At 37.2% G+C, this 24,680-nt stretch overlaps 1 protein-coding gene across 1 annotated transcript; it reads left to right on the top strand.

Moving 5' to 3' along the window:
- The first annotated feature begins 25 nt into the window (after positions 1–25).
- On the top strand, positions 26–24,285 carry LOC111333249 (TATA-binding protein-associated factor 172). The gene is made up of 44 exons (XM_022938794.2): positions 26–147; positions 224–347; positions 1,046–1,163; positions 1,783–1,944; positions 2,657–2,832; positions 3,339–3,499; positions 3,935–4,073; positions 4,165–4,233; positions 4,376–4,465; positions 4,546–4,641; positions 4,882–5,058; positions 5,570–5,710; positions 6,300–6,560; positions 7,098–7,220; positions 7,553–7,708; positions 8,292–8,446; positions 8,599–8,770; positions 9,521–9,631; positions 9,880–9,938; positions 10,253–10,337; positions 10,641–10,717; positions 11,135–11,252; positions 11,706–12,011; positions 12,364–12,486; positions 12,654–12,807; positions 13,143–13,249; positions 14,001–14,202; positions 14,703–14,851; positions 15,291–15,443; positions 16,056–16,116; positions 16,364–16,440; positions 16,998–17,149; positions 17,548–17,625; positions 17,722–17,785; positions 18,185–18,250; positions 18,586–18,727; positions 19,281–19,411; positions 19,596–19,718; positions 20,207–20,355; positions 20,770–20,919; positions 21,683–21,760; positions 22,002–22,131; positions 22,280–22,371; positions 23,509–24,285. Exons 1-44 carry the CDS (start codon positions 137–139, stop codon positions 23,768–23,770), a joined length of 5,730 nt encoding a protein of 1,909 aa, XP_022794529.2. The 5' UTR covers positions 26–136; the 3' UTR covers positions 23,771–24,285.
- Positions 24,286–24,680: the final 395 nt, after the last annotated feature.

The raw sequence follows: 24,680 nt of genomic DNA, 5'->3' as shown, positions 1-24,680 counted from the left end.
TAATATTACCCAGACTTCCTTTCTACTCTTCCTCATCGCGCATGTGCTAAGCAATGGCGGAAGGGAAAAGTACTAGAATTAAAAGTTATTTTGACGAAATTCTCGCCATGTGACGTTTATTTTTCGACGCACTGGGATGGCTACAAGGTAAACTTAGTTTTGAAATACACAGTGATGTATATAAGCCCTTCTCGCTGAGGGTTCTCTTCTTTATTCTCTGTAGACTTGAAAGACTTTTTCTCCTTCTCGACACTGGCTCCACTGCTGTAACACGGAAAGCTGCAGCTCAACAGCTTGGTGAAGTGCAGAAATTACATCCTCACGAGCTACAGAATCTTCTCAACAGAGTAGGTATTTTCTCCATCCGGTTCTTGTTTAAAGTGCCAACGAGATGGCAAGGCGTCTAGCTTATCAATGGTTGTTAATAATTTAGAGTCACCAATTCGATTATATTCAGGGTCACCACAAATTAGAAAATATGAAATTTAGTGTTGTTATTTCGGTCTACAAATTATTACACTTACATTTATGGCCAATACAGTTTATAGCTTATAATTTTTGAGCCTTATTTTTTTTTCAAAAGGGCAAGGTAAGAAAATGGAAAATGCTTAAGGTCTATTAATTATTGTCTTATCCAATGTGAATAAAATTGCTCTGTGAATTACTGAAAAATGGCATTTTTTTAAATCTCCCTTTTGGGATGGAAATGGATTGTTTTATGCTTTAAATTGGACAGTTTAGATGCTTTCTTATACTTGAAAAATGAATGATTCATTGAGCCTGTAACCCTGTAAGAGTGACTGGCTTTCAATTTCTCCTTTCAACATAACATTTGGATCCTTGAAATGTTATGATCATTAGATTAAAGGGAGTGATCACCACTTAAAGACACTCCTGATTGTTATACAAATTCTCCCTATCAGAATTAAAGTAAATGTAGGAAGAACAGTGTGAAGAATATATATGCCAATGTTTGGTTTTGTAAGGGTTAAGAATAATGGATAAATATTTCCTAGCCACCTGCATCAAATGTTATGTTCAACAGGTTCATGTATATCTGAAGAGTAGCAGTTGGGAGACAAGGATTGCAGCAGGTCAGGCCATCGAGGCTATTGCACAGAATGTGCCTCAATGGAACCCGGCAGCTGTGCAAAACGTCAAAGGTAAATGTTTTATGTGTCAGAGTGCTTCTTGATTGAATGAAATTAAATTAATCACAATGACAAATCAGGAGAGAAGGAAATTTTGTATGAATCCAATAAGAATTCATAGTAAAAACATGTTGACACCTTGATTACAATCAAACCTAAGCAAGGAAATTGTGATTTGTGTTCGTTTTGCATTTGATTTGGGAGAATAACACAAGTTTTCTAGATAACTTACAGTACTGTGAATCAAAGCCAATGTGATCATGGATTATTTTGGATGCTCTCTGCAAAAAAAGCTTTCAAGTATTTGCTAACTACATTATGTACACTGAACATATATGAAAAATGTATGAAAATAATTTATATAAACATATGCTTTTCAAGATATGAGAGTTGTGGAGACTTTTGGATTGTTTCTTTGAAATTGTTGGATTGCTTGAAGAATAGGAAATTCCCAATTATCATTAATGACATCTCAGATTTCCTGGAGTTTTGTAGTATATAGAGTTGGCAAAAGCCAATATTTAATTAATTTTTCTTTTTCTGTGGATACTGTGCTCCTTGTTTTGCTTGTGTGACAGTCAAACTCTGATTTGCATTCATAATAACTTGAAGTGTTTTTGGTCAACTACAGTTGAGCCATTAGAAAGCAACAGGTCAGAGACTATCAAGGAGGCAGTTACAAATGAGCTGCTAGAGTTTTCCAAGTTTGATATCAACCGTGTTTTAAAACATGGAGAGCGTTTGGTTGGCTCATCAGGGGCTGAATACGACCTTCCTGAGGAAGATCTTGAGGGTGAGAAACTTTAATTACTCCAGATGTAATTACTTGTCGTGAATTTGCTTCTACTTGGTCAAATAGAATTGTTGAAGCTTAAAATAGTGTTTCCTAAATTGCACTTAAGTATTACATGCAAATGGTTTCCATGTGATGAGGATGGGTGTATTAATTGCGGTCGTCTGTTTACAAGCTGCGTTTTAAAATTTACCCGCCAGTTTTAATAATTTGATTTTAAGTAAACTATTAGAATCAGGTAAAACTAAGGTTTTTAGTTCTGGACTAGCTTAACCCTTAAACTTCCAAGATCTGATTGTTAATTCTCCTCTATTGCTGCTTCACATTTCCTTGCAAATATAAGAGAATTTGGAGTTAGATCAAAGTAACAACTTCTGAGCAAGCATTCCCAGATGTCTAAGTAACCTAGTTTTATCATTGTGATGTTAATTTCATTATTGTAATTCCAATAAGGATGACTTAAGGATTAATAGAAAGTTCTTAAGATAACTTTAAAATGATATTTAACATTAAATATCAAGCCCAATTAAGTAAATGGCATATTATGTCCAGGTTTTTGGGCTTATTTTGGATTCTGTACTCTTTTACTGGCCAGGATAATATTGAAACAGAAATGAAACCTAGATTTCAACATTCATGTATGCGTGTGTGTGAATTTGTTGGAACCCAGCAGCGATAACTTTGTTTTGGTTCTGACATTAATTTTTCTAAGGCCTTGAACCAAAAGAGAGGCTAAACAGGCAGCAGAAACTTCTCAGAAAGCGCCTTGGCTTGGATATTGCTCCTGGAATTGATGTTGGAATGGATAAATTATTTGATGATGAAGATCTCTTGGTGAACACCCATGTAACTAAAGGGAAAGCTTTGACTAAACAAAAATCCTTTGAGGTGATACAATTTATACAGTAATATAAATTATTCAACATGTACCTGTTTCCAATTAACAAGTTATTGTTTTTCTAGTTCTCTTCCTGGTTTTTATTCCAATCATTTCTTTCATTTCTTGTGTTAAAATACATTTTATTGTTGACACCCGCCATGGGTTTTGTTGTGACTAGAAATGATAAAATCTTTCCTCAAAATTATGATCACTTGATTTGCCTTGACCTTTCATGTTAAATGTATTTTATGGCCAAATTCTTGTTTTTTTTTTTTAGTCCTAAAATAATTTTCTGCTCCTCACTAATTTTTAACCTAAAGGCTAACAAAAGCTGTGCATTGTTTTAACAACACTGTGTATTAAATCTTGTTTCCCAAGCCAGCAAAGATCATAAAACATATTGCCCATTATTCTTTGGTCTGAAAGTGTCTAAAAATCCTGTATAATCCTGAGTAATTATGCTTCAAACAAATTTAAAAAAAATTGTTTTTGTTTGTTTCTCTTTACCTGTTAGAATGCTGCTGATGTAGTAGCGGCAGAGATAGCTGCTATAAGTTCATCAGCAGAGTTGAGCTCACGAGAGAAAAACAGAGCCAAGCGAAAAGCAAAAATGCTTGCTAAGCAGAGATCAAAGGAAGCATCCAAGGAGGGAGAGTCATTTAATGACAGCATTAGGTAATCGGTTGGATATTTTTAAAGTACATACAACTATTTATAGTAATTGTTGTACAGCTCAACTTGTGGCTGCCCTGTTAAAGTCCTGTCTTTTTTAACTCCTCACTTTTTCATAAGTTTGTGTAAGGAATCAGCTCCACATTTTCTTATGTGCATGACTGTCTCAGAAAGTATAAAGAATGTCATCTCAACAGGTTAAGACGTAAAAAGACAACATATCATGTAATATTTGTATATTACAGTTCAAAATAAATTTCAGGCAAAGACTAGGTTAAAGAAGTTGGGCTATATTAATAAAGCTGAAACCAAGGAAATGGAAACAAATAAACAGACATGTTATTTGAAGCTCTTACTCAATTATTTGTATATTTTGATGTGATGAAATTTATTTCGTTTGTCTCTTATGTTTTGTTTTGTTGTTCTTGTCCAAAATAGTATAGATAATGACCAGGAAGCTGAAAATGTCCCAGTTTCTAAAAAACGGAAGACAGCCAGCGTCATCGTTGATCAGCCAGCAGAGTCGGATAAGATGGTTGTGGATCAGGTTACTGATGTCTCGGCAACATTTGAAGAGGTGCGTAATGCCTCAGTCCCTGAACAATGTCTCTTTGTTGATAAAGTGACGTGTCAATTTGGATATTTTTTAATTTGTTTGTCTTTTTAAGTCTACTGAGTGGCCATTTGAAAACTTTTGCCAAGAACTATGCCAAGATTTGTTCCATCAAACATGGGAGGTTTGTTTGTAATTCTGCTTCACTAAATAGGAATTTTCAGTTTGCTTATTTTACATCAACTCACGTATAGTAAGGCTATGTATTATATGCTGTTCAAAACATTTATCTTGCATGCAATAACATTGTTATTATTTACACACAGGTGCGCCATGGGGCGGCTACAGGCTTGCGAGAAATAATAAAGGTTCATGGTCAAAGTGCTGGAAAGACTTTAGATTCATCTGTTGATGATGTAAGTATATGAAACAAATCAATGCTCACAACTTATTTGTGTTGATATTGCTGGCCAATGATAATTTTTTTTTTCTGAAGCTCCAGATTCAAAATAGGAAGTGGCTGGAAAACATGTCTCTTCTCCTTCTTTGTGTCATGGCACTTGATCGCTTTGGAGATTTTGTTAGTGATGAGGTATGTGTTAAACTTTCTGCAGTTGGAATTTTTTTATTTGAACTGTTTGAAAAAATGGTATTAGAGGATTAAATTTTAAAAGAAGCAAAGCTGTAGGTGAAAAACTAGAGCTTTGTTTAAACTTAAAGCAGTAATGTTGGTGTAAACCAATGGCTAATGTTTTTTTTTAATAATCTCTAGTTTAACCACATGTTATTGCATGCATGATGTAAATTGAATGTAATTTTTCTTTTTTGATAGGTTGTTGCCCCAGTTCGTGAAACTTGTGCACAGACGATAGGAGTGATTTTAAAGCATGCTGATGCTGACAGTGTGAAGAGGGTAATGATGGTACTGTTGACATTGCAAGCTCAGGAGGAATGGGAGGTGCGTCATGGAGGGCTTTTAGGACTCAAGTATCTGATGGCTGTTAGGCAGGTAATGGCTATTCTCAAACCATTAATATTTAACAATTATTCACCAAAGGCGAGGTGAATATCGTTGAATAATCCCCGAGATGAAGTTGAGGAGATTATTTGACAACATTCACTGAACCTGAGGCGAATAATTGTTTTTAGTATAATTTCAGAGCTGAACAACAGAGAAATTTCTAAATTGAAATCATAACATTTTAGTAACATTTAACATTTTATTTCAACATTTTATATAAACCGCATGGAGCGGTTTATATAGCGTCATTTAAGGAACCGCTCGACCAATCAGATTGCAGGAAACTCTTTGCTCAGCTCTGAAATTATACTAATGGTATTTATTTTATTTTATTTTTTTTATGGAAAACAAAGCATTACTTAATAGTATACATGTAACAATTGTAAGAACTGAGAATGCAATGTAAGCAGGGAATGAAACAACAGTAATAATGCATAAATTTGAAATAATCGAAATTTATTCATTTCACTTTATCTTGAAAAATTCTTTTATCTATCAGGATCTGACAAGGGATTTGTTACCACTAGTGTTGGATCCTATTGTAACAGCTCTGAAAGATGACGATGACGATGTGCGGGCAGTAGCTGCATCAGCTCTACTTCCAGTTGCAGAGTCATTGGTCAAATTTGCCCCTAATTATGTAAGTGTGGCATGCATATAGCTAATAATTCTTTTATGTGGTTTAGTTTTGAAATGATATGGCTCTGTGCAGAAGTTCAGCTCCTTAGGTTTTCTTACAGTTTTATCAAATCCGTAACTGGTTCATTTTTAACCCTTTACACCCAAACATCAGTACCCAGATTCTTATACATGTACTCCTTTCTTTACATTTCCATTGGCATGGACAACAAGAAATTGTTTAACAATCAGAGCTCTTCAGGTTGGCAATCATTTCATTTTTCCGGTCATAATAAATGACTTGGAAGACTATTACAGTACGGGAAAATTACTGGTCATTCTAAGGGTTTGAAGAGTTCAAGCGTAGAGTACTTGTACAACATCTGAGCCATTGGCTCCATTAAATAAGACTGCCTTAATGCTCAAATGAAAGAAAATTCCTGACAGGAAGGAGGCTGTTTAGAATGCTGACATAGATGAAATTTAACACAGATGGCAAATGACAAATGCACAAACTTTTAGCTCATTTCCCAGTTCAAGTATGCACAAACTGTAAATGGCATATAGCTTCCTATATAATGGCCCTGTATTTTATATTACCATAACACCAGGTGCAGGAAGTTCATGTGACCCTGTGGGACACACTTGTTGAACTTGATGACTTGACAGCTTCAACTAATAGCATTATGATGCTACTAGCCAGAATTTTGTCCTGTCCATCTGTGGCTTTGCAAGGAACAGAGGGTGACAATGCTCCCCTCACTGAGCTAGTGCCGCGGTTGTGGCCCTTTTTTCGTCACAATATAAAATCTGTTAGATTAGCAGCACTAGAAACTCTTCAGACTCTTCTTGTTGGAAGGCTCAAACATGAGGTACAGTATATACTTGCTATATAAACCAAAGAAAATAATGCTTATCTTATGAAATTCCAGCCTGGCTTTTGAGAAGTTTTAAACAAGTCTCAGATTGTTCTTTCTGGGAAAACAAACCTCTTTTTACAGTTAGATGGTACAGAAAATGATTTTCCTCTCTCCTCCTTGACTATAGGCAAATTATAGATGATAGAAGGCTACATGTAGTTGCTATGTTTGTAATAGCAAAAATGCAATTTGCTCTAGGGTTAAAAAGGTTGCATTTCATAGACAAATTCCACTTTTCCCTGATTATGTCATAGAAGAAACAGCCATTGAATTAAGTTGTACTTTACTGTTTGCTAAGGTAGTAGAGAGATTTAGGAGAGAAATCACCACCACCATACTTACTTCTGCTAAGCCATTCTCTGTATATCCTTATATAGGAACTTATCTGAGAACAATAATTATTTTGGTCTTGTTTTGTTTCCAGCCATTGTATGTACATGTAGAAGGATAATTATACTAATGTACCTGATCTTCTTGCACATATTTCAGTCTAACGGAGAGAAGTTATTAGAATGCGTGTGGTTAACACCAATTCTACAAGACTCACTGAGGCACATTTACCAAAGATTTATTCTGGAAACTGATGTTGATGTCTTGGAGATGGTGTATAAGGTGATAAGTAAACTTTGTCTTTAGAAGAGCTCGAGAAATCACAGTTCTTTAAACTTACTTGTTATGTATCCTGTGAAAATCATTCATTCTTGTAAAGGTCTCAATTATATACAGTGTGGAACACAATTTCTTTTAATTTTCAAGATTCCTATAATTAAAGTAGCAAGTATTTTAATTAGTGTTTTTTTTTTTTTTTTTTTTGGCCAATATTTTAGTTAGATCATAGGTAAGGGCCTCTTCCTTCTTTAGAACCTGAGTGGAGAAAGAGATTCTTCAAGAAATGAACACTGAATACTGCATAATGTCATAATGATAAATGTCCTTCCTCTCAGGTGTGGAGTGTAATGCTTGACAGATCAGCTAAGAGTTTCCTTGGAGGAGTTACAATTCCATTCCTTAACAGTTGGCTTGGAATGATGATGATGCCAGCCTGCACTCCTATTGATCATACTGCTCTTGTGCAAGCTCTGCATAGAACTCAGAACAAGGTACTTGATGGAAATTGGCAGTATTCTTACTTTACACATCGTAGGTTTACTTGGACACGTGAAGGAAATGGTAGCTTGATGAGTAGCCATGCCTGGTATCAGTAGTTCTGGGTAAAAGTCCCAGCAAAGGTTATTGTGCTCTCTGTTTTGGCTACCAAAAATAAGTGTTACCAGAAAAAAAAACTGTAGTAATCTGAAGAAAAAAATTGAGAAAATGACACTGAAATATTCTGTTACCTACTATACCCCAGCTATAATTCTACCTGACTTGTAGTTAGAGGGTCAGTTGCCATCTTGGTACATAGCTTGATACTTAATAGTAAATTTATAGAAAACAGGTAATTTTTCATAATGAAAGAAAATGATGGAGCATGTATTACGTAGCAGTCTATGTTAATGTTTACCTCATTTTAAACCCTGAACACATTACAACTTGCTTCATGACTGCCAAATGTGAATCACCAAATTACCAACATGCGCTGCAAATTGAATGGCCATTTGATGTTGTTGTTTCAGAGACCACAATGGCTGTAGTTTGGAACATTGATTTGTAAAAACTGACATTATTTTGTGTTTGTGTCAGGGAGACCGTCATGTGGACAGAGCTCACATGATAAGAGGCCGACCACTTCAGGCTCAAACTGAACCTCAATCTGAAATGATAGCAGGAGTGACACTGGCCACTAACTTAGCAGAGCGAGACCTTGCAGTTTTACAAGCACGACTGGCAGCATCAAGGTACATGTTGTGCGTGATGTGTAAGAACTGTAGGACATGCCTGTGTGCTGATATTTACTCTCTGATCCCATTTGTCTTTAATTGTGTTTTTGCATTTTAAACTACCAGTAATGAGTGATTACTGCTATTTTTTTCTTGCGTCAATTGTACAGAGCTATTGGTCTTTTAGCATCTCATTATATTGGGTGTCCAGCTGGTGATAATGTAGAACTTCATCCTCTTGGTTTTCTGATGCAAACTTTGCAGTTTCCTCTCACATCAAACTCAGGGATTCAGAGGATGTGTGCTTCATTAACATTGGCTGATTGGGCTGACTCTCAAGTGGTAACTTAACTTCTCTTGAGTTCATAAAACATAACTATTAGTTTTTTGTTGTCACTTTATACCTTTCAACAAGCTGATTTCTCCATGACATTTAAGGATGCATGCAAGTACCATAAATATTTGAATTAGCACCTCCTTTAACACAAGAACCCCCTCTGAATAGAAAGCTACCCTGTTCTATCAGCTAAAAAGTATAATACTGTAGTTACTCTCCCTGGAAAAAATCATAATACCTCCCATTTACCTCTCCTCCCTGATCCATGGACAAGTACAGACACAGCAATAAGTATATATAAATTATTTAATTATTGGTGTTGAATTACTCTCATCCAACCATGCAAATTTACACTGCATTAATTTTTTTCCCCCCCCCCCCTTCCCCCCTCCCTTTCCCACCTTCACTAAGGGCCTCCTTGAAATAAGCATCCTCTGTCATATCTTGAATTTAAAATTAGCTGGAGGATTTATAGATAAGGAAGATTGGGATTTTAATAATTTCAACTTTATTGGATTCCATTTTAAATTTGATCCTTCTTCTGCTTTCGGTAGATGCATGTAGGCTCTGAATTATTATGTGACTGTTCTAAAATAATAATCAGTGAAAGGAACCAATCATAAGAAAATGTCAGTGAAAGGAACCAATCATAAGAAAATGTCAGGTGTCCAATTCTGGATGACCTTTGCAGTAAAAAGTTTGTGATTTATTTCTTTTATTCGACGTTCCAATAATTTTTGAGTTTGTATTATTAGGAATGCAAGTGTCCCGAGGAAAATATTGCACAGTTGAACAACATTTTATCTGAACAAATTGTGTATAATGAGATAGCTGTGCTCAACACAAGACTGCAAACAGATTGTCAGGTAAAGAAGACCTTCTTGTAAGATTAAAGACTGTACACTAACAAAAGAAATCAAGGAACCAGTGTTATTCTTGTGAATACAATTTAATGTAAAACATATTAATATTATTCTAAAAGGGTTTAGAGTTCTGTGCTAAATGCATGAATTTCAGTATAATTTGAAAGTGTGGATGACAACTGACTTCTTTGGATGGGGACATGATCAGAAACTTGTACATGTAGGTATTTCTTAATGTTGACTTTTCTCAGGGCTTGTTAAATGCATTGCGAGAGAGAGGAATTGATGCCTCAGCTGGTATCCAGCCAGGGTAAGGAATGGTTGACTTATATACCTACATCTTATGAGTACATATGCACAGTATTCTTGACTTGGACAATATAAAATTAGGAGTAATGATACAATTTGCCCATGGTAAAGTACTAAATACAGTTTGTCTTTAGTTAGTAGCTATAGTTACTTAATACTGTTACTTGTACGTGTACATGTAGTTTTTATATTTATGATAATTAATACTAAGCTGCAAAAGGCAAAGGTTTATTCATTTGGGCATGCTTATATACTGCTTTTGAATCTTCATTCAAGGTGAGATCATTTATGAATCTTCTTTGTTTAAATTTTCAGCTGCTATACTGTTGACAATGCTGTCAAGCTAGCCTCCGATATCTTCATGGAAATTTCCAAAAAACTTTCACCACAGGTTCTCAAGGTTTGTGCCTTTTGAAACTGTTTTTGCATTTTGCATTTATGCTTCCAAAGTGCATTTTGCACAAACTAACATTGTACATTGTAACATTGTTTAAAGGGCTCAAGAGAGACCTACTGCAGTTGTTGGGGTGAATTGATTTCTCCATAGACTTGGCAAAATTTCCCACTCATTTGTCTATACACAGAAGCCACTGACATTTCAATCCCTTCCCTGAGGATTAGCCAGATTTTTGAGTTTTTCTTGCCTTTACTTTTTTAAGGCTATGCTTTTCTTTTCACATAGCATTACACAATTTATATTTAGGGTGCAGAGATAAAGAGAAGGCATTTAATGGCAACCATTGGACAATTGCAATCAGAATACCAAAAGCTACACATAAGGTATGTTTTGTTTGCGACTGAAAGCTGTTTTGTTTGGCTTCAGTTTTGATATGAGGATAATGGTAGAATAATCTACACAATTATGTTAATGTGTTGAATTCTGCTCCTTTAATTTGTTCTTTGGCATTATGAAGCTTGTGCTTGAAATTTGAGTCATTTTTCTTCAGGGTTGAGTGTTCTGTAAAAGTGTTTGTTTCATGGGCTTTTAAAAGAATACAACTAACTTTCATGATTAAGTCGTGTATAGGTGATTGAAATGAAGAGTTTTTTTCAAGAAAGAATTTACCAAACATGAGGAAAAATTGTTTATGTTTTTCCCTTTCATACTCATAGAGTTTACTCTCTGATTAGTTGTCTTACATAATAATAAAAATTGTTTTTTTAAAGGTGGTTTTCTTTAATTAACTTATTTTACAGAGTGCAGGCAAGTGTTGCAAGCACACTGATCTTCTTGAATAAACTTCCTGCTAAACTGAACCCTATTATAAGGCCCATCATGGACTCTATCAAAAAGGAAGAGCAAACCATCATGCAGGTCTGTGTGTAGTTTACCTTATGTTATGACCATCCGTCACTACAGCTTTAAGGTGTGGATCCCCCTGTTTTATCAGGTGAATTTTAGACTCTGCAACGTAAAAGATGTACAAGGAAAAGGAAGTTGAAAGTAATCACTCACACCACTGTGGAAACAAGTCATTTTTACTTTTAGATGTTTTTTTTTTTTTAATGCCCTTCTTGTGTCCAGTTAAAAAAAAAATGTAGTGGAGGACTAAATAGATTCTTGATTTAACAAAAAGTTAAAAAAAATCAAGTAGTAACTGTATTTGTGATCAGTGGAAAATCTGTGATAGCCTTTGCTTTTGATGAAAAATGTATATGAAATTTGGATACCCATCACTGCAGTAAAATGTTAACATGCAAAGTATTGTGAGTCATAGTAATAAAATCTTATTTTGTAAATTATTTTACATTTTTCTGTCAATTGCAGACTCGATCAGCCAAGGCATTAGCCAAACTGTTGGAACTATGTATGACAAGAGAACCATGTCCAAATGCCAAGATCATTAAAAATCTCTGCAGTTTTGCTTGTAGTGATCCTTGTGTCACCCCAGCAGTAAATATCAGTTTAACAGTAGCTTCTGATGAACCTCCTTTGTCGCCAATACCTGAAGGACATTCAGAATCAAACTGTAACTCAGCCTCTTTTGGAGGAACAAACACGGCTATGGAACGAGGGAATAGTGTACATTGTGATCAGTACAATGGTATTCTGTCTCTTGTTCAGCAGCAGAAGGTACTTTGAGTTACAAATAGTATGATAACCACACTTTAGTTTGTTCATATACGTGTCTTTCTTTGTCAGTCACTCTGGAAAGAGCTTACTATGTGTTTGAGCTAGAAGGGTATGGTTGTATGTGGTCTGAAAATTGTGAAGTGGTGATGTACGTGTGCTGCCTAGCCTGTGATTTTGTGTTGCTTTGTTGATTTCTTGAATTGGGCTTTTTATTCTAGTACCATGGTTCCCAGAGTGGTTCAAGTTTTTTTTTTCTCACTAAGAAGAATTATTTGCTTGTTTGATACTCAGTATTAGTTTAACTATTACAATCTATTCAAAAGTTCGTTTTTCCAATTTTTTTTTTTAAAAGAGTGCAAGTGCTTCAGCCTCTAAAAAATCCAGTGGCAATGCAGGTCGTAACAAGCCTCAACCACCTGCTGTGGATGGGGTGTCTGTGGCCTCTCTTGATGATAACAGCATGGATGATCCTGAGGTAAGCTCTTCCTTGGATAGCAGCCAAAATTTGAGAAGATTGCAATAGCTTGCACTTTTGGAAATTCAGAAATTTGTGTTGTGAGATGTTATGTGTTCACAACCATTTGTGTGATGGTAACATTTATTTAAAGCTAATTCTGAAAATCCCCATCTATGTTGATTTAGATGGCTAAAGTTGTGAGTATTCAAAGGAGAGGTGCAGAATTTTCTCTGGTTAAATTAGCACATCATTTTGGAAGTGTGCTACCCTCAAAGTTACCCAAATTGTGGGAAGCAGTTGTGGGGCCTTTACAGCAGATAGCAAATGGAAATTCATTTGGTAAGTAGTGCACATGGGCTCTTTCAGCTGGAGTAAGGGGATTTCATAGGGATATTTAAGACCAAATGAATAAAAGCTTGGCACCAATTGGTACGTTTGCTTGGTACGTGTTAGCATATTTTAATGTACTTTTGAAATCTTTTAGTAGTGTGGTTTGGGGAACAGGTGTTTCCAAAGTCCAACTTGCATGTTTGAGTGACAAAAAAGTATAGATAATGCAAATCCATGGGGTTAGTGAATAGTAGAAATCCAAAGCATTAAAGATTAGGACATAGTAGCCTCAATTCTTAGAGATATATTTCTATGTTGGTATAATTATTTTCTATCTGTCCTAGATCCAGACAAACTTATTGGTCTTGATAATGAAGCCCAAACTCTGGTAAACTGCTTACAAGTTCTTGAAGTCTTGACACCAGCTATGCATGTGGAACTCTTATCTAAGGTAACCTTGAACACTGAGCACTTAGGCTACTGCAAGTTTCCTCAATCTGGTTTTCTTAGGGAGCTTGCCTCTAGTGTCACTTGAAAAGGAAGTCTTCTGCACAAGCTGTTGTGCTCTTTCCTTCCTTGGTACTTAAAATAGTTTTGAGGTTAAAACCTACATGAAAGTAAAGTACCTGTTTAACCCATGTATTACCATAGTACTGGGGTAGGTGGTAATATCAAATTGACAGAAGTCTTTAAATCCCACTTAGAATTAACAATTATTTGCCTCAGGCTCGGTGAATATTGTCGAATAATCCCCTTGACTTCGTCTCGGGGATTTTTCGATAATATTCACCGAACCTGAGGCGAATAATTGTTTTGGTATAATTTCAGAGCTGAACAACAGAGAAATTTCTAAAATCATAACATTTTAGTAACATCTATTAACATTTTTTTTAACATTTTATATAAACCTCATGGAGCAGTTTATGTAGCATCATATGAGGAACCGCTCGACCAATTAGATTGCTGGAAACTCTTTGCTCAGCTCTGAAATTATACTAATAACATTTATAAGGCTCAGGGTACATGTATATAGGACAACTACTTTTATTTTGTTTCCCTCTCTGCTGGCAAGAAACTCTGCTAGGCAGAAGATTAAAATCTGTTCAACGAAAGCTATCAATAGATATGAAGAAATGCCAGTTTTCATATGTTGCAAGACAGATTTTAATATTTGAGCCATTATTTATATTTTTGCCTTTTAGATTTTAGATTTGCTCCCCAATATAGTGTTGTGCCTTCAGCACCCTTACAGCGCAGTGCGACACTTGGCAGCCAGGTGCCTGGGTGTCCTGTGCACTGTGTCCATTGAAGATACCATGAGGACAGTGGTAAAGGATGTTTTACCACTGATGGGCACTGCTGATGTCATCAGGAACCGACAAGGGGCTATAGAAGCTATATCTTGTATCCTTACAAAGCAGTTTACAATTAGTCTGCTCAAGAAAGCTATTGCATTGTACCCAAACTAATACAGAAGTGGCAATTTCTTCTGAATCTAACTTATGTTTGCTTTGTACAGATGTGGCATGAATGATTTAGAGGAAGAAAAATCTCAGGTCGGAGGATTTTGGTTGTGTCACAAAATTTGCCTGGTCCTTCCCCTCCCCTTCTTTAGGCTCTGTAGTATTCCAATGACCTCTTTCCAAAATTAACTGCCAATGACATCTTTCTCATTAGCAGTTAATTTTGTATTGTCCCTCTTTTATACTCTGTCAGCGACGAGTGAGTCCCCCTCCATCCCCCTGAAAATCATGTGACCCCCCTTCCCCCAAAAAAGCCTCTTCCCTTCCCAGGCGATAGATAATGACTGGTCCATGACTTCTCGCCATTGTGGAGTAGAGCTGATTTTCGCCTTTTGTCAAAAAAATGCTTGTTGGTATCCTTGACTGTCTACCTTACATCAGGTGTTATTGATCGGCTCGGAATGGATGTGGTGCCGTACGTTGTTCTCCTGGTGGTGCCTGTGCTTGGGCGGATGAGTGATCAGTGCGAGGATGTACGACTTATGGCCACATACTGTTTTGCCACACTCATTAGGCTTATGCCTCTCGAGGTAATTCGGTAAATTTGAATTAGTCTTAAGTCTTTTATTTTGACAATAATTGACCGCATTTTACACAGCTTGCTATTGTGTGCTGTTTGTTTTATTTTATTTGAATATACCCTGCGTCCATCTAAGTAATAGGTTTGACAGAAATGTCATTGATTAAAGCAATGGTTCTATTGTCTTCCATGCTCCGTACTCCCTATCTTTGTGTAATGTTCATGGTTAGACGAGAACTCTAACTGGAACTGAGGAAAAAGAACAAAGAAGACATATAATTATATTTCAGCTTGAGATTTGTTCGTGATTCATAATGAAGTGTCCCTAATGACTTTGACGGGGTTAGGATAGCAAAGCATGTAGTCCTAAAGTGGAATCGTAGGGCTGTTCTATTGGTTTTTTAAGTCTGTATTTATTTTCTCCCATTTTCAACCGTTGCTTTCTTTAGTCTGGTATTCCTGACCCGCCCAGCATGTCCAAAGATATGGTGGAGCAAAAACAGAAAGAACGAAAATTCCTTGAACAACTTTTGGACGGTAAAAAGGTGGAAAATTACACCATTCCGGTTCCTATCAAAGCTGAGCTGAGAAAGTATCAACAGGTAGGGTGCTACAAGAAAACAGCGCAGATGAAACCTTCATTCATGTTGAAAATATGAACTGTTGGTCCCTGGTTGAAATGACGTATTGAAAACTGTGCGACGTGGGTAGCTTGTGGAAGGCTGCGGAATATTCACAGTCATATATAACCAGGACCTACAATTCTGTCTTCAAAGTGAGTCAACAGTTAAAACTGAATAACACTCCATTTCTGCATGAGAATGGTTTCACAAATTTCTGGAACCTGATGGTCTTCTTGTAGTTCACACTAAAGCATTCAAACCGGTCATTGAAAGATTGTATATTGATTCAAATTTATACTCTTATTATGCCTTTTTTTGTCTTTGACGAAAGCATATTCCTATATCTATTATCAGACAAAAGCTTTACCGAAACGGTGGCTCAGTTTTTATCAGCATCCAAGAATAGAAACTCGTGATTTCGTTAAGGCAGATACCAGTCTCCCAAAACTCAGTGTTGTGGGCACGCGAGCTGGTAAATCGAAACTTCTAGTTTCAATCTTGTTGGGAATGCTTAGATTTTCTTTTTCACTCCGAAGAACGACAAGTGCTCGTTTGATTTGTTTACTTTTCTTCTGATTTGTTTTTATTTAGGATGGTGTCAACTGGCTGGCATTTCTCAACCGGTACAAGCTGCATGGTATTCTATGCGATGGTATCCTCCATGATCTTTTTCCTCTTAAACTACCAAAATTATATGCCTAGATAAATCGTCATTCCGAACATAGACTGACTCATTTCCGATGTCATTTTAAATTACGTTACGAAACCTTCCGTACTGCACAGGGTGCTGGAAGAGTTAAGCATTATACAGCTTAGTCGAACACAGTTAAATTTCAGAATAAACCAGACTTGCTTCGTCTGTTTAGTGAATTAGCCTTGTACCTTAACCCCGAGGTCAGACATGGGACTCGGTAAAACTCTTCAGTCTATTTGTATCATAGCAGGTGATCACAATGCAAAAGCTGCAGTATACAAGGTACAGTACTCGACTTCCAGGAAAAATATCCAGTCTAGGAAAAGATATGATGCGTATTTCTTCTTATATCCATATTAAAGTTATAAGGGATTATCTTTACTTTGGCCAAGTGTCGCAGTTTAAAGAAAATCAAAATGTTCTGCAGGAGGACTGACTTTACAAACAATAAAAATGACCATTAGTTTAAAATAGAGAAATAAGTAACACACTGCTGGGTCCAAAGGCTCAGAGGGCGGATAACGCTATCTAACGGATGAATCACTATCATCCAGTGGTTAAGTTTAAACAGAACGTACTGCGCTACGCGTGGAATAGATAGCGATCCTTTTACTGGGTGGCATTATCCAACCTTCAAGCTACTGGGGCCTGGTCTTTTTCAGGAGATAATGACAACAAGGGGTGCGCAGTCATTCAACCTCTTTATATAGGAATGGATTTAGAGTCAGATTAGAGTCAGATTTCATTCCTGTTAGTGATTCTGCATCGCGGAACAAATGTAAACTTTCAATTATGTGAATCACAGTTCCGACTGTCCTTTTATTCTCTGCACGGAACAGGAGACTGGTAATAGTGATTGCAAACCTTTGCCTTCTCTCGTGATTTGCCCACCAACATTAACAGGACATTGGGTGTACGAGGTGGAGAAGTTTGTGAACAAAGATTTCCTTAAACCATTGCACTATACAGGCCCACCGTCTGAGAGACAAAGGTGAGTCATTATACTCTCTTTTTGGTGTTCGCTGACAGTAGGCCGTGCGTTCTAAGAAGTAATGCAACTAGTTTGATGTGTGCAATTAACTGGACAAATACAAGTGTAGTTAAGAATTCTGGGCTGGTAGTTTGAGGGGAAATTGCTTTGTTCCTCGTTACTCTTTACATGGAGGAATAACTAGTCCCGTTCTTGAATTATTTGCAAATCGATGTCTGTACAAACCCAGTTATGATTATTGTCCAGTTCCTTTTTTTTAAGTCTAAATTTGTTCCTCTTTTCTCGGCCTCGGAAAGGGAGAGATAGAGGTTTAATGGGAAGTTAGCAATCAAACTACATACATATTGCCTCAATATTCGACCATTGAAAACATTTTTTGTCTTCTTCCCTCTTCGTAGACTTCGTAACAAGGTAAAAAACCACAGTTTAGTCGTAGCGTCGTACGATATTGTAAGAAACGACGGCGACTTTTTCAGGTAAGGAAAGTTATTAAAGGGTAATTGAATATACGCTTTGTTAAAACACAGCTGCAGGTTTTTCAACGAAGTATTTCGTTTGTTTCGTCAAAGCAGATCAGTGCACTGGAACTACTGTGTCCTTGACGAGGGCCATATTATTAAGAATGGCAAAACAAAGGTAGGTTACGTTTTGGTTTTTCTTTTCAAAAAGAAAACATTGAGGAGACTGATGACATTTCCTTGACAGAAAAAAACGACTTGGTTTTTTCGGTATTCTCCATGTGTCATCCCTCTGACGAGATTTAAGCAGTTTTCCGTTTTTAAGTGTCATCAATGGATTTTCCTTGAAAATAGTTTCGAATCGTCCGAAATGGAACGGTAGCCATGTAGTGCAGTGTTCAAATTATAAGCAGATGGTAACAAGTTCCAACGAGTATTGGCCCCCCGCTTTAAACTGTTTGGAAGGAATCGGAAACAGACTCTTTTGTAATGCATTGTCATTGTGGTCGACACTGGTCAAAATGGGCGGCTTTCCCTCCAATTCTTTGAATTTCATTTTTTGTTTTTTTCCTTCTAGCTTGCGAAAGTCATTAAGCAGCTAAGAGCCAGCCATCGACTTATACTCTCGGGAACACCAATTCAGGTACAAATTGATGAGCCTTTATGAAGCAAATGGATCCATGCTATATAAATATGGGAAGATGATAAATCAACACTCATCAACTTATTCCAAAACGTTGTTCATGTTTCTTAAATATTCTACGCCACAAGAATAGATATTGAGGCAATTGAGACGTTGCTCGTTCTAATGTGTCGTTCAGTCATTTTTATTTTATTCTTACCGCACACTTTTGTAAAGAGATATATTTTCGAATAGTAGCTTAATTTTTCAGTTTTTGTATTGCTTTACCTTGTTCAGCCATGTAGAGATTTGATACGGTGCTTTACATTCATGACACGCGTATGTTTCATTTTCAGAATAATGTCTTGGAACTGTGGTCTTTGTTTGATTTCTTAATGCCTGGTTTTCTCGGAACTGAAAAGCAGTTTCAGTCTCGGTTTGGTAAACCAATTCTGCAGAGCAGAGACGCAAAGTCGTCCTCTAAGGAACAAGAGGCTGGTGAGTGTCTATAGATTGATTGCTAAGTAGCTAACCCACAGCCTGCGTAGCTGGTGGTTCTTGATGAAAAATAACGCAGTCTCAACAGTTAAATGAAAGTCATAGCTCCAGTCCTCTTTAGCAGCTTGAGATCTGGCGTAGATTTTGTTGAATGAAAGGGACAGTGACAATAGAAGTTGCGCCTCACAAGAAAAAAGTGAATCTGGTTCTTGTAAGATGCTCACGCTTTTCAGTTATCATAGGGTTGCTGCCTCGTGTATTTCAGACCAAAGTATAAGTTTTTTTTTACCTTGGATTTCACGCCGGTCTTACCCTCTTCTTTCTAAAGACCACGCCCTAAAAAAACACGCAGATAAGGCAATACACATGTATCTTTTGAAAGCGAGATGCCCCCCTCAGTGATAATTTTCGTGAAAAAAAAAAGTTGTAAGGAGTGGAAAATTGAAGGTCTCTTAGCTGTAGACTGTTTGCCTGTCAGTAAGATATCCTCTAACTGTGGGCCATGTATTAGGTGATACCGTGGTCTGCATTGACACATGTTTGCCTTTTTTAGGGGCTTTGGCCATGGAGGCCCTTCATCGTCAAGTTCTACCATTCCTATTGAGACGCCTGAAGGAGGATGTATTACAAGATCTTCCACCTAAGATCATTCAAGATTACTACTGTGAACTGAGTCCGCTACAGGTCAGTCTGCTGCCACTGGATCGATATACTATATTTTTGGACATGATATGAATATTCAAGCAGCTGTGCGAAAATTTTAAGAATCCCTGAGATGTATTTGGTTGTATATTATTGGAAAATTTTCGAAAATTGCCGTCTAGGAGGTCGTTCCTCTCACTCAGTAATAATTTTTTTCATTTTACAGGCTCAGTTATACGAAGACTTTGCCAAGTCTCAGGTCAAGAGAGGTTTGGAAGAAACAGTTTCTCACATCGACGAAGAAAACAAAAGTGAGAAAGCAAGCAAAGATAATCCTCACGTTTTCCAGGTTAGTATCGATTTCAGTCTCACTCCCATACGACAAATAAGCTTTTGATTATCGATGTTCATGTCGTGTTTCCTTATAGAATATTAGTGCCTCAGGATGTCTTCCACTCTTTTTATTATCTTTGGTTTTGTACATTGCTTCTTCCACTGTTTCATCGTCTTGATGTCATTCTCTTATCCACAAGCAACGTTTTGTATTCTCTTCATTTCATCTATAGACTGAGTCCTTCAGAACACGTGATGGCCATATCTCTTCAACATTCATTTCAGAAAACTTTTGCCATTGTTCAGAAAGAAGAGAAGGCAAAAGTTGAATTTCTTAGCTCTGCCGTTTATTTTACTTATTTATTATTTTGAATCTGATAATTGGATTGTGGACACTTTTAAAGTACCTTCTGTGCGCAGGCACCAGTGTGTCATCAGTGCTCACCACAAATAACCTTGTGCGGTATGAACATTCTACTAATCTGACGTGTGAATCATTCCCAGGCTCTTCAGTACCTACGCAAGCTGTGCAACCACCCGCTTTTGGTGCTCACAACCAATCATCCAGAATACACCAAAGTTATGGACCAATTACATCAACAACATATTTCCATCCGGGACATTCAGCATGCCGCCAAACTCGTTGCTCTCAAGTAAGTCAGGTTATTTGGTGGTGTATCCGTAAGGGATTGTGCGTTAATGTAAGAATAATACTTTGATGGCTTGCTTACGGTCAATCTAATAATTCTGAGGTTCTTAAAAATGGCGGCTTCTTACATGAATGAGATTCATAAAATTCCTCAGCTAATGTAAGGCTTTCTCTGTTTCCATCCTTTTCTTATAACCAGTTTATAAAATAAAAGTACTGCGCATTCATCACCCTGCTAGCAAAATACTGGAGGTGAAAAATGAAGCCATATAAAGAATATTCCAAGCCCTTGTCATGACATATGTGGGCATTTTGAATTTTTAACTAATTGTTAAAATACTTTTTGTGTTGTGTGGTTCACGTTATTTCAAATCTAGCTGATCTGATTCTGTCCTAATGTCTACAATTTGATATACAGGCAGCTGCTGATGGATTGTGGGATAGGAGTAGGCTCCTCATCCCCAGGCTCCAGTGATCTGTCTTCAGACCCTGTTGTGTCCCAACACCGGGTGCTGTTGTTTTGTCAGTTAAAGAGCATGTTGGACATCGTTGAAAACGACCTCCTCAAGTAAGTGCAGTCTTTCTGTTATTTTTCTTCAAATTATGTTTTTGTTGCGATGCTAATTAACAAATGGTAAACACCACAGCGTACACTATTGAGTTATGGATGCACGCGGGAGGTTGCTAAGCACGAAAGAAGCGTAAGAGTCGCTCGAGGCGATAGACGAGAGCGACTCTAGCTTCTTGAGTGCTTAGCAAACCTCCCAAGTGCATCCATAACTCAATAGTGTACGGTGTGGTGTTTACCATTTGTTTTATAACATAACATTGATACATTGTAGCTAAAGAGTTCCCTTTTACTTAACAAATCTTACGTGACCAGAAAAAACAAGCGCGCGCGGAAAAATAGTCTTTGCATTTGCTCACGTCAGCAGCGTACACCCATGGGCAAATGGGGAACGCTAAATTGACCAATCAGAGCGCGCGCTTTACTTTGGTTATGTTATAATTGATGTTGTTACAGTCGTCTTTGGTTTGCTCATTTGTCAAGTAACCACAGCAGACTTCTTGGTGGGTATTACCTCGTCACTGCGTCTTGTTGTTGTCGTAGTGGTTATCGAAACACGTTTAAAACAGTTTATATTTCTTCGACGTTCGGCAAAGACGAAGTTATCAGTTTTTCAAACTTTCTCCATATAATACGAAGGGAATTGTCAGAGTGGCTTTTTAAGATTCTAAATCTTGAAATTGATATTACTGCTGGAAACGAAGAGTTGGAAAGGTTTGAAACCTAGCCGCCTTCCACTACTCACTTTGTCTTATTCACTCAGGAAACATATGCCTACAGTGACATACCTCAGACTTGATGGAAGTACGCCTGCAGGCTCACGTCACTCGCTGGTACAAAGGTGAGAACCCTTTGATTTGAGACTTTTTGGCTCCGGTCATGGGTCCGATATCTCGTGCAACGAAGGGAGGAACCGACGGATTCTCCCCGTCAACAATTGCTAGATTTTATTAATCCACCCTTACATCTTATAGATGTAAAAATCCTAAGAGATTTCCTGATTTCAACACCTCTTTTTTGGGATAATAAACACGACATTTAACTGCATTTCTGTTACTGAGAAACTTTTTTTTTATCCTTAGATTTAACAACGATCCATCAATCGACATTTTATTGTTAACGACACATGTTGGAGGACTGGGGTTGAACCTGACTGGTGCCGATACGGTCATATTTGTGGAGCACGACTGGAATCCAATGAAGGATCTACAAGTACGTAACCACCAATGCTTTTAACCCCCCCCCCCCCTCCCTTCCCCCTCAACCTCATGTTTATTCCAATTGATACCAAGTTTGCTTAAGCTTTGTTTAGGCAGACGTGATTAGTTGCCTTTTCTTGATTGCTTCGATTATCATTCAGGCTATGGACCGAGCTCATCGTATTGGACAGAAGAAGGTTGTAAACGTTTACAGATTGATCACACGGGGAACACTAGAGGAAAAGATTATGGGGTAGGCTTTAAAGCAGTGTTATTTAAATGGTACAGGAAAGTGAAATAAGGCTATTTTTAGAGGTTACATTCTCGACGATCCACCGTGTACCCCTATGAACGTTTATTTTATAATCATCTAGCAGTGGAAGTTTATTTGTAAAGGAGTAACGTCTAACACGTGATACATCATCAGCTTTCCAATTTCCCAAGGCGAAAATTAGTATGTGTAATCAAATGGCGACAAGTGGAATTATTTCCTAATTTCGCGAGAAAACCGTTTGATTACCTTTTAATATCGTTGGTGACAAATTATGTTCCCAAGCGTAATTGTTTTTACTGGTTTACGCTATCGAAAACTGAAAACATGAAGAATATAGTTCTCGTTTAAAGCATACATTATTGTTAAAGTTCGTAATTTTCTGAGTTTCTTCACAAAAAATACCTTTCGAATTCTTCGTGCCTGTTAATAATTTTCGGCCGCTTCTTTTAATTTCTTAACTTTTTCAAGGGTCACCGTCTTAATTCTCGACGCCATCTTGGCTCTGATCGAGATACAAGAGATATTACCATGGCAGTTTTGTAATTTCACATGTGAAATTAAAAATTAACGCTGAAATTTCGCGCCAAATTTAAGGAGTAATTTGTCACCTATGATATTATAAGGTTAATTTATTACATCATGCAGTAATGTATTTGTATATAGGACAGTCAACATCTCTTTCATTAGCGTCATCCTTTGTTTTCAAACTTGCGAAAGATATTCACATTGTTCGCTCATTTCTAAAGGTAATTGTCAACTGATAACATACTATAAATATATCTTATTGGACGTTTTGTTGAGTAGTATCGCTGAGTATTTTTACGAGTTGTGCCGTATTTTGACGAGCTCGTAGGGCGAGTCAAAATACAAACAACGAGTAAAAATACTCAGCGATATTACACAACAAAACGCCCAATAAGAGATTTTTTATACAACAAGCCAATTGTTACTTCAGTGCGGGCGAATTTCGCGTATACTTCTGGAGTACAAATATTGCGTGATATTTGTACTCGTCTCGCGCGTTATTTGTACTCTTCGAAGCACATTCGGATAATAAACCTAGATATTTTATTAATTGAGTCTTCAAGCCGAACTCTTTTTCTTACTTTCTGTTAGACTCCAGAAGTTTAAATTAAACATTGCCAACACAGTGATCTCGCAAGACAACTCAAGCCTATTGACCATGGATACTGGACAACTCCTGGATCTCTTTTCAGTCGACCAGGACAAGAAAAAAGTAAATGCAGGCGCACAACAGTCAAATGCAACTGGGAAGACCTCGCTCAAAACTATGATTGAAAATCTGGGTGAGCTATGGGACGAGGAACAGTATGAAACGGAATACAATTTAGACAACTTTATTGGTTCGCTGAAATGAAAAATAGTTTGCGTCAGTTTTAACTACCTGGCCCTAGGTATGTGTTGGTAGAGGCCAAAATGTTCTGATCATTGAAGTCTGCTTTGGAGAAGCTGTAAAGATCCAGAAAGGAGAAACGAAGTGAATCGTAGGATTTAGCACCCTTTGCGGCCGTTGACCCGCATTTTGCGAAAGGAAGTTGGAAATTATAACGTTACTAAGGGAGTTCCTTCAACAGTTTATGAAGTGACAAAAACAAATAGGCAACCAGACAACCCAAAAAAACAATTACTACAAAGTCAAATTAAAATGCTTCGGAAAATTAAGTATCCTGTACAAGGACAAGAAAATATTCGGAGTGATTTGAACGCAGCCAGCATATTTCCGTGCATTTGGTCATCTGACTAGGAAAGACACGCCGTCCGTTGATTTGTGATTCAGATCAAAATTCTCGCTTACGAAACAGAACATTTTTGGTGATGCCAATTAGACAGTGGTGGAATAAAGTTTTGCACTGTGTTATAGTTGTTATTTTATATTGTTTTGTTGATTTTCTTTTTCCCGTTCTGTTGATGCTGGGTGGTGGCGGTTTTTATTAAGAGCCGGTCAGTACAGGTCTGAACAGTGAACAAAATCCGGAACGTCCCCGGAGTATGCGTTTCGGAATCTTCAGTAAGAATGGCTATGATTTATGATCAGGTGTGGGATCTTTACTTCGCTTACTGAATTTGGGATATATGACTGTGTGAATGCCACTTTTAACGATTGACCTGTGTGCCTGGTGGGGCACTGTTTAGTCGCAGGGATGCCCAAAAAAATATTAACCAGGGAGGATTTTGGAATTTACCACAAGTGGCGAGTAATGTCGCAATCTGGTTTCCCAATTTGCCTTTGTGAAAGTGTAATGCGATCGTCCGGGTGAGTGTAGTCC

This window comes from Stylophora pistillata, chromosome 10, assembly GCF_964205215.1.
Source record: "Stylophora pistillata chromosome 10, jaStyPist1.2, whole genome shotgun sequence".
Taxonomy (NCBI): Eukaryota; Metazoa; Cnidaria; class Anthozoa; order Scleractinia; family Pocilloporidae; genus Stylophora; species Stylophora pistillata.
This window is presented reverse-complemented; position numbering and strand designations above follow the sequence as displayed.

Excerpts from the sequence above, each read along its gene's own strand:
- LOC111333249 (XM_022938794.2), top strand. Across the intron at positions 3,500-3,934 it reads TCATTTAATGACAGCATTAG|TATAGATAATGACCAGGAAG; the intron begins GTAATCGGTTGG and ends TGTCCAAAATAG. Across the intron at positions 4,642-4,881 it reads GAGATTTTGTTAGTGATGAG|GTTGTTGCCCCAGTTCGTGA; the intron begins GTATGTGTTAAA and ends CTTTTTTGATAG.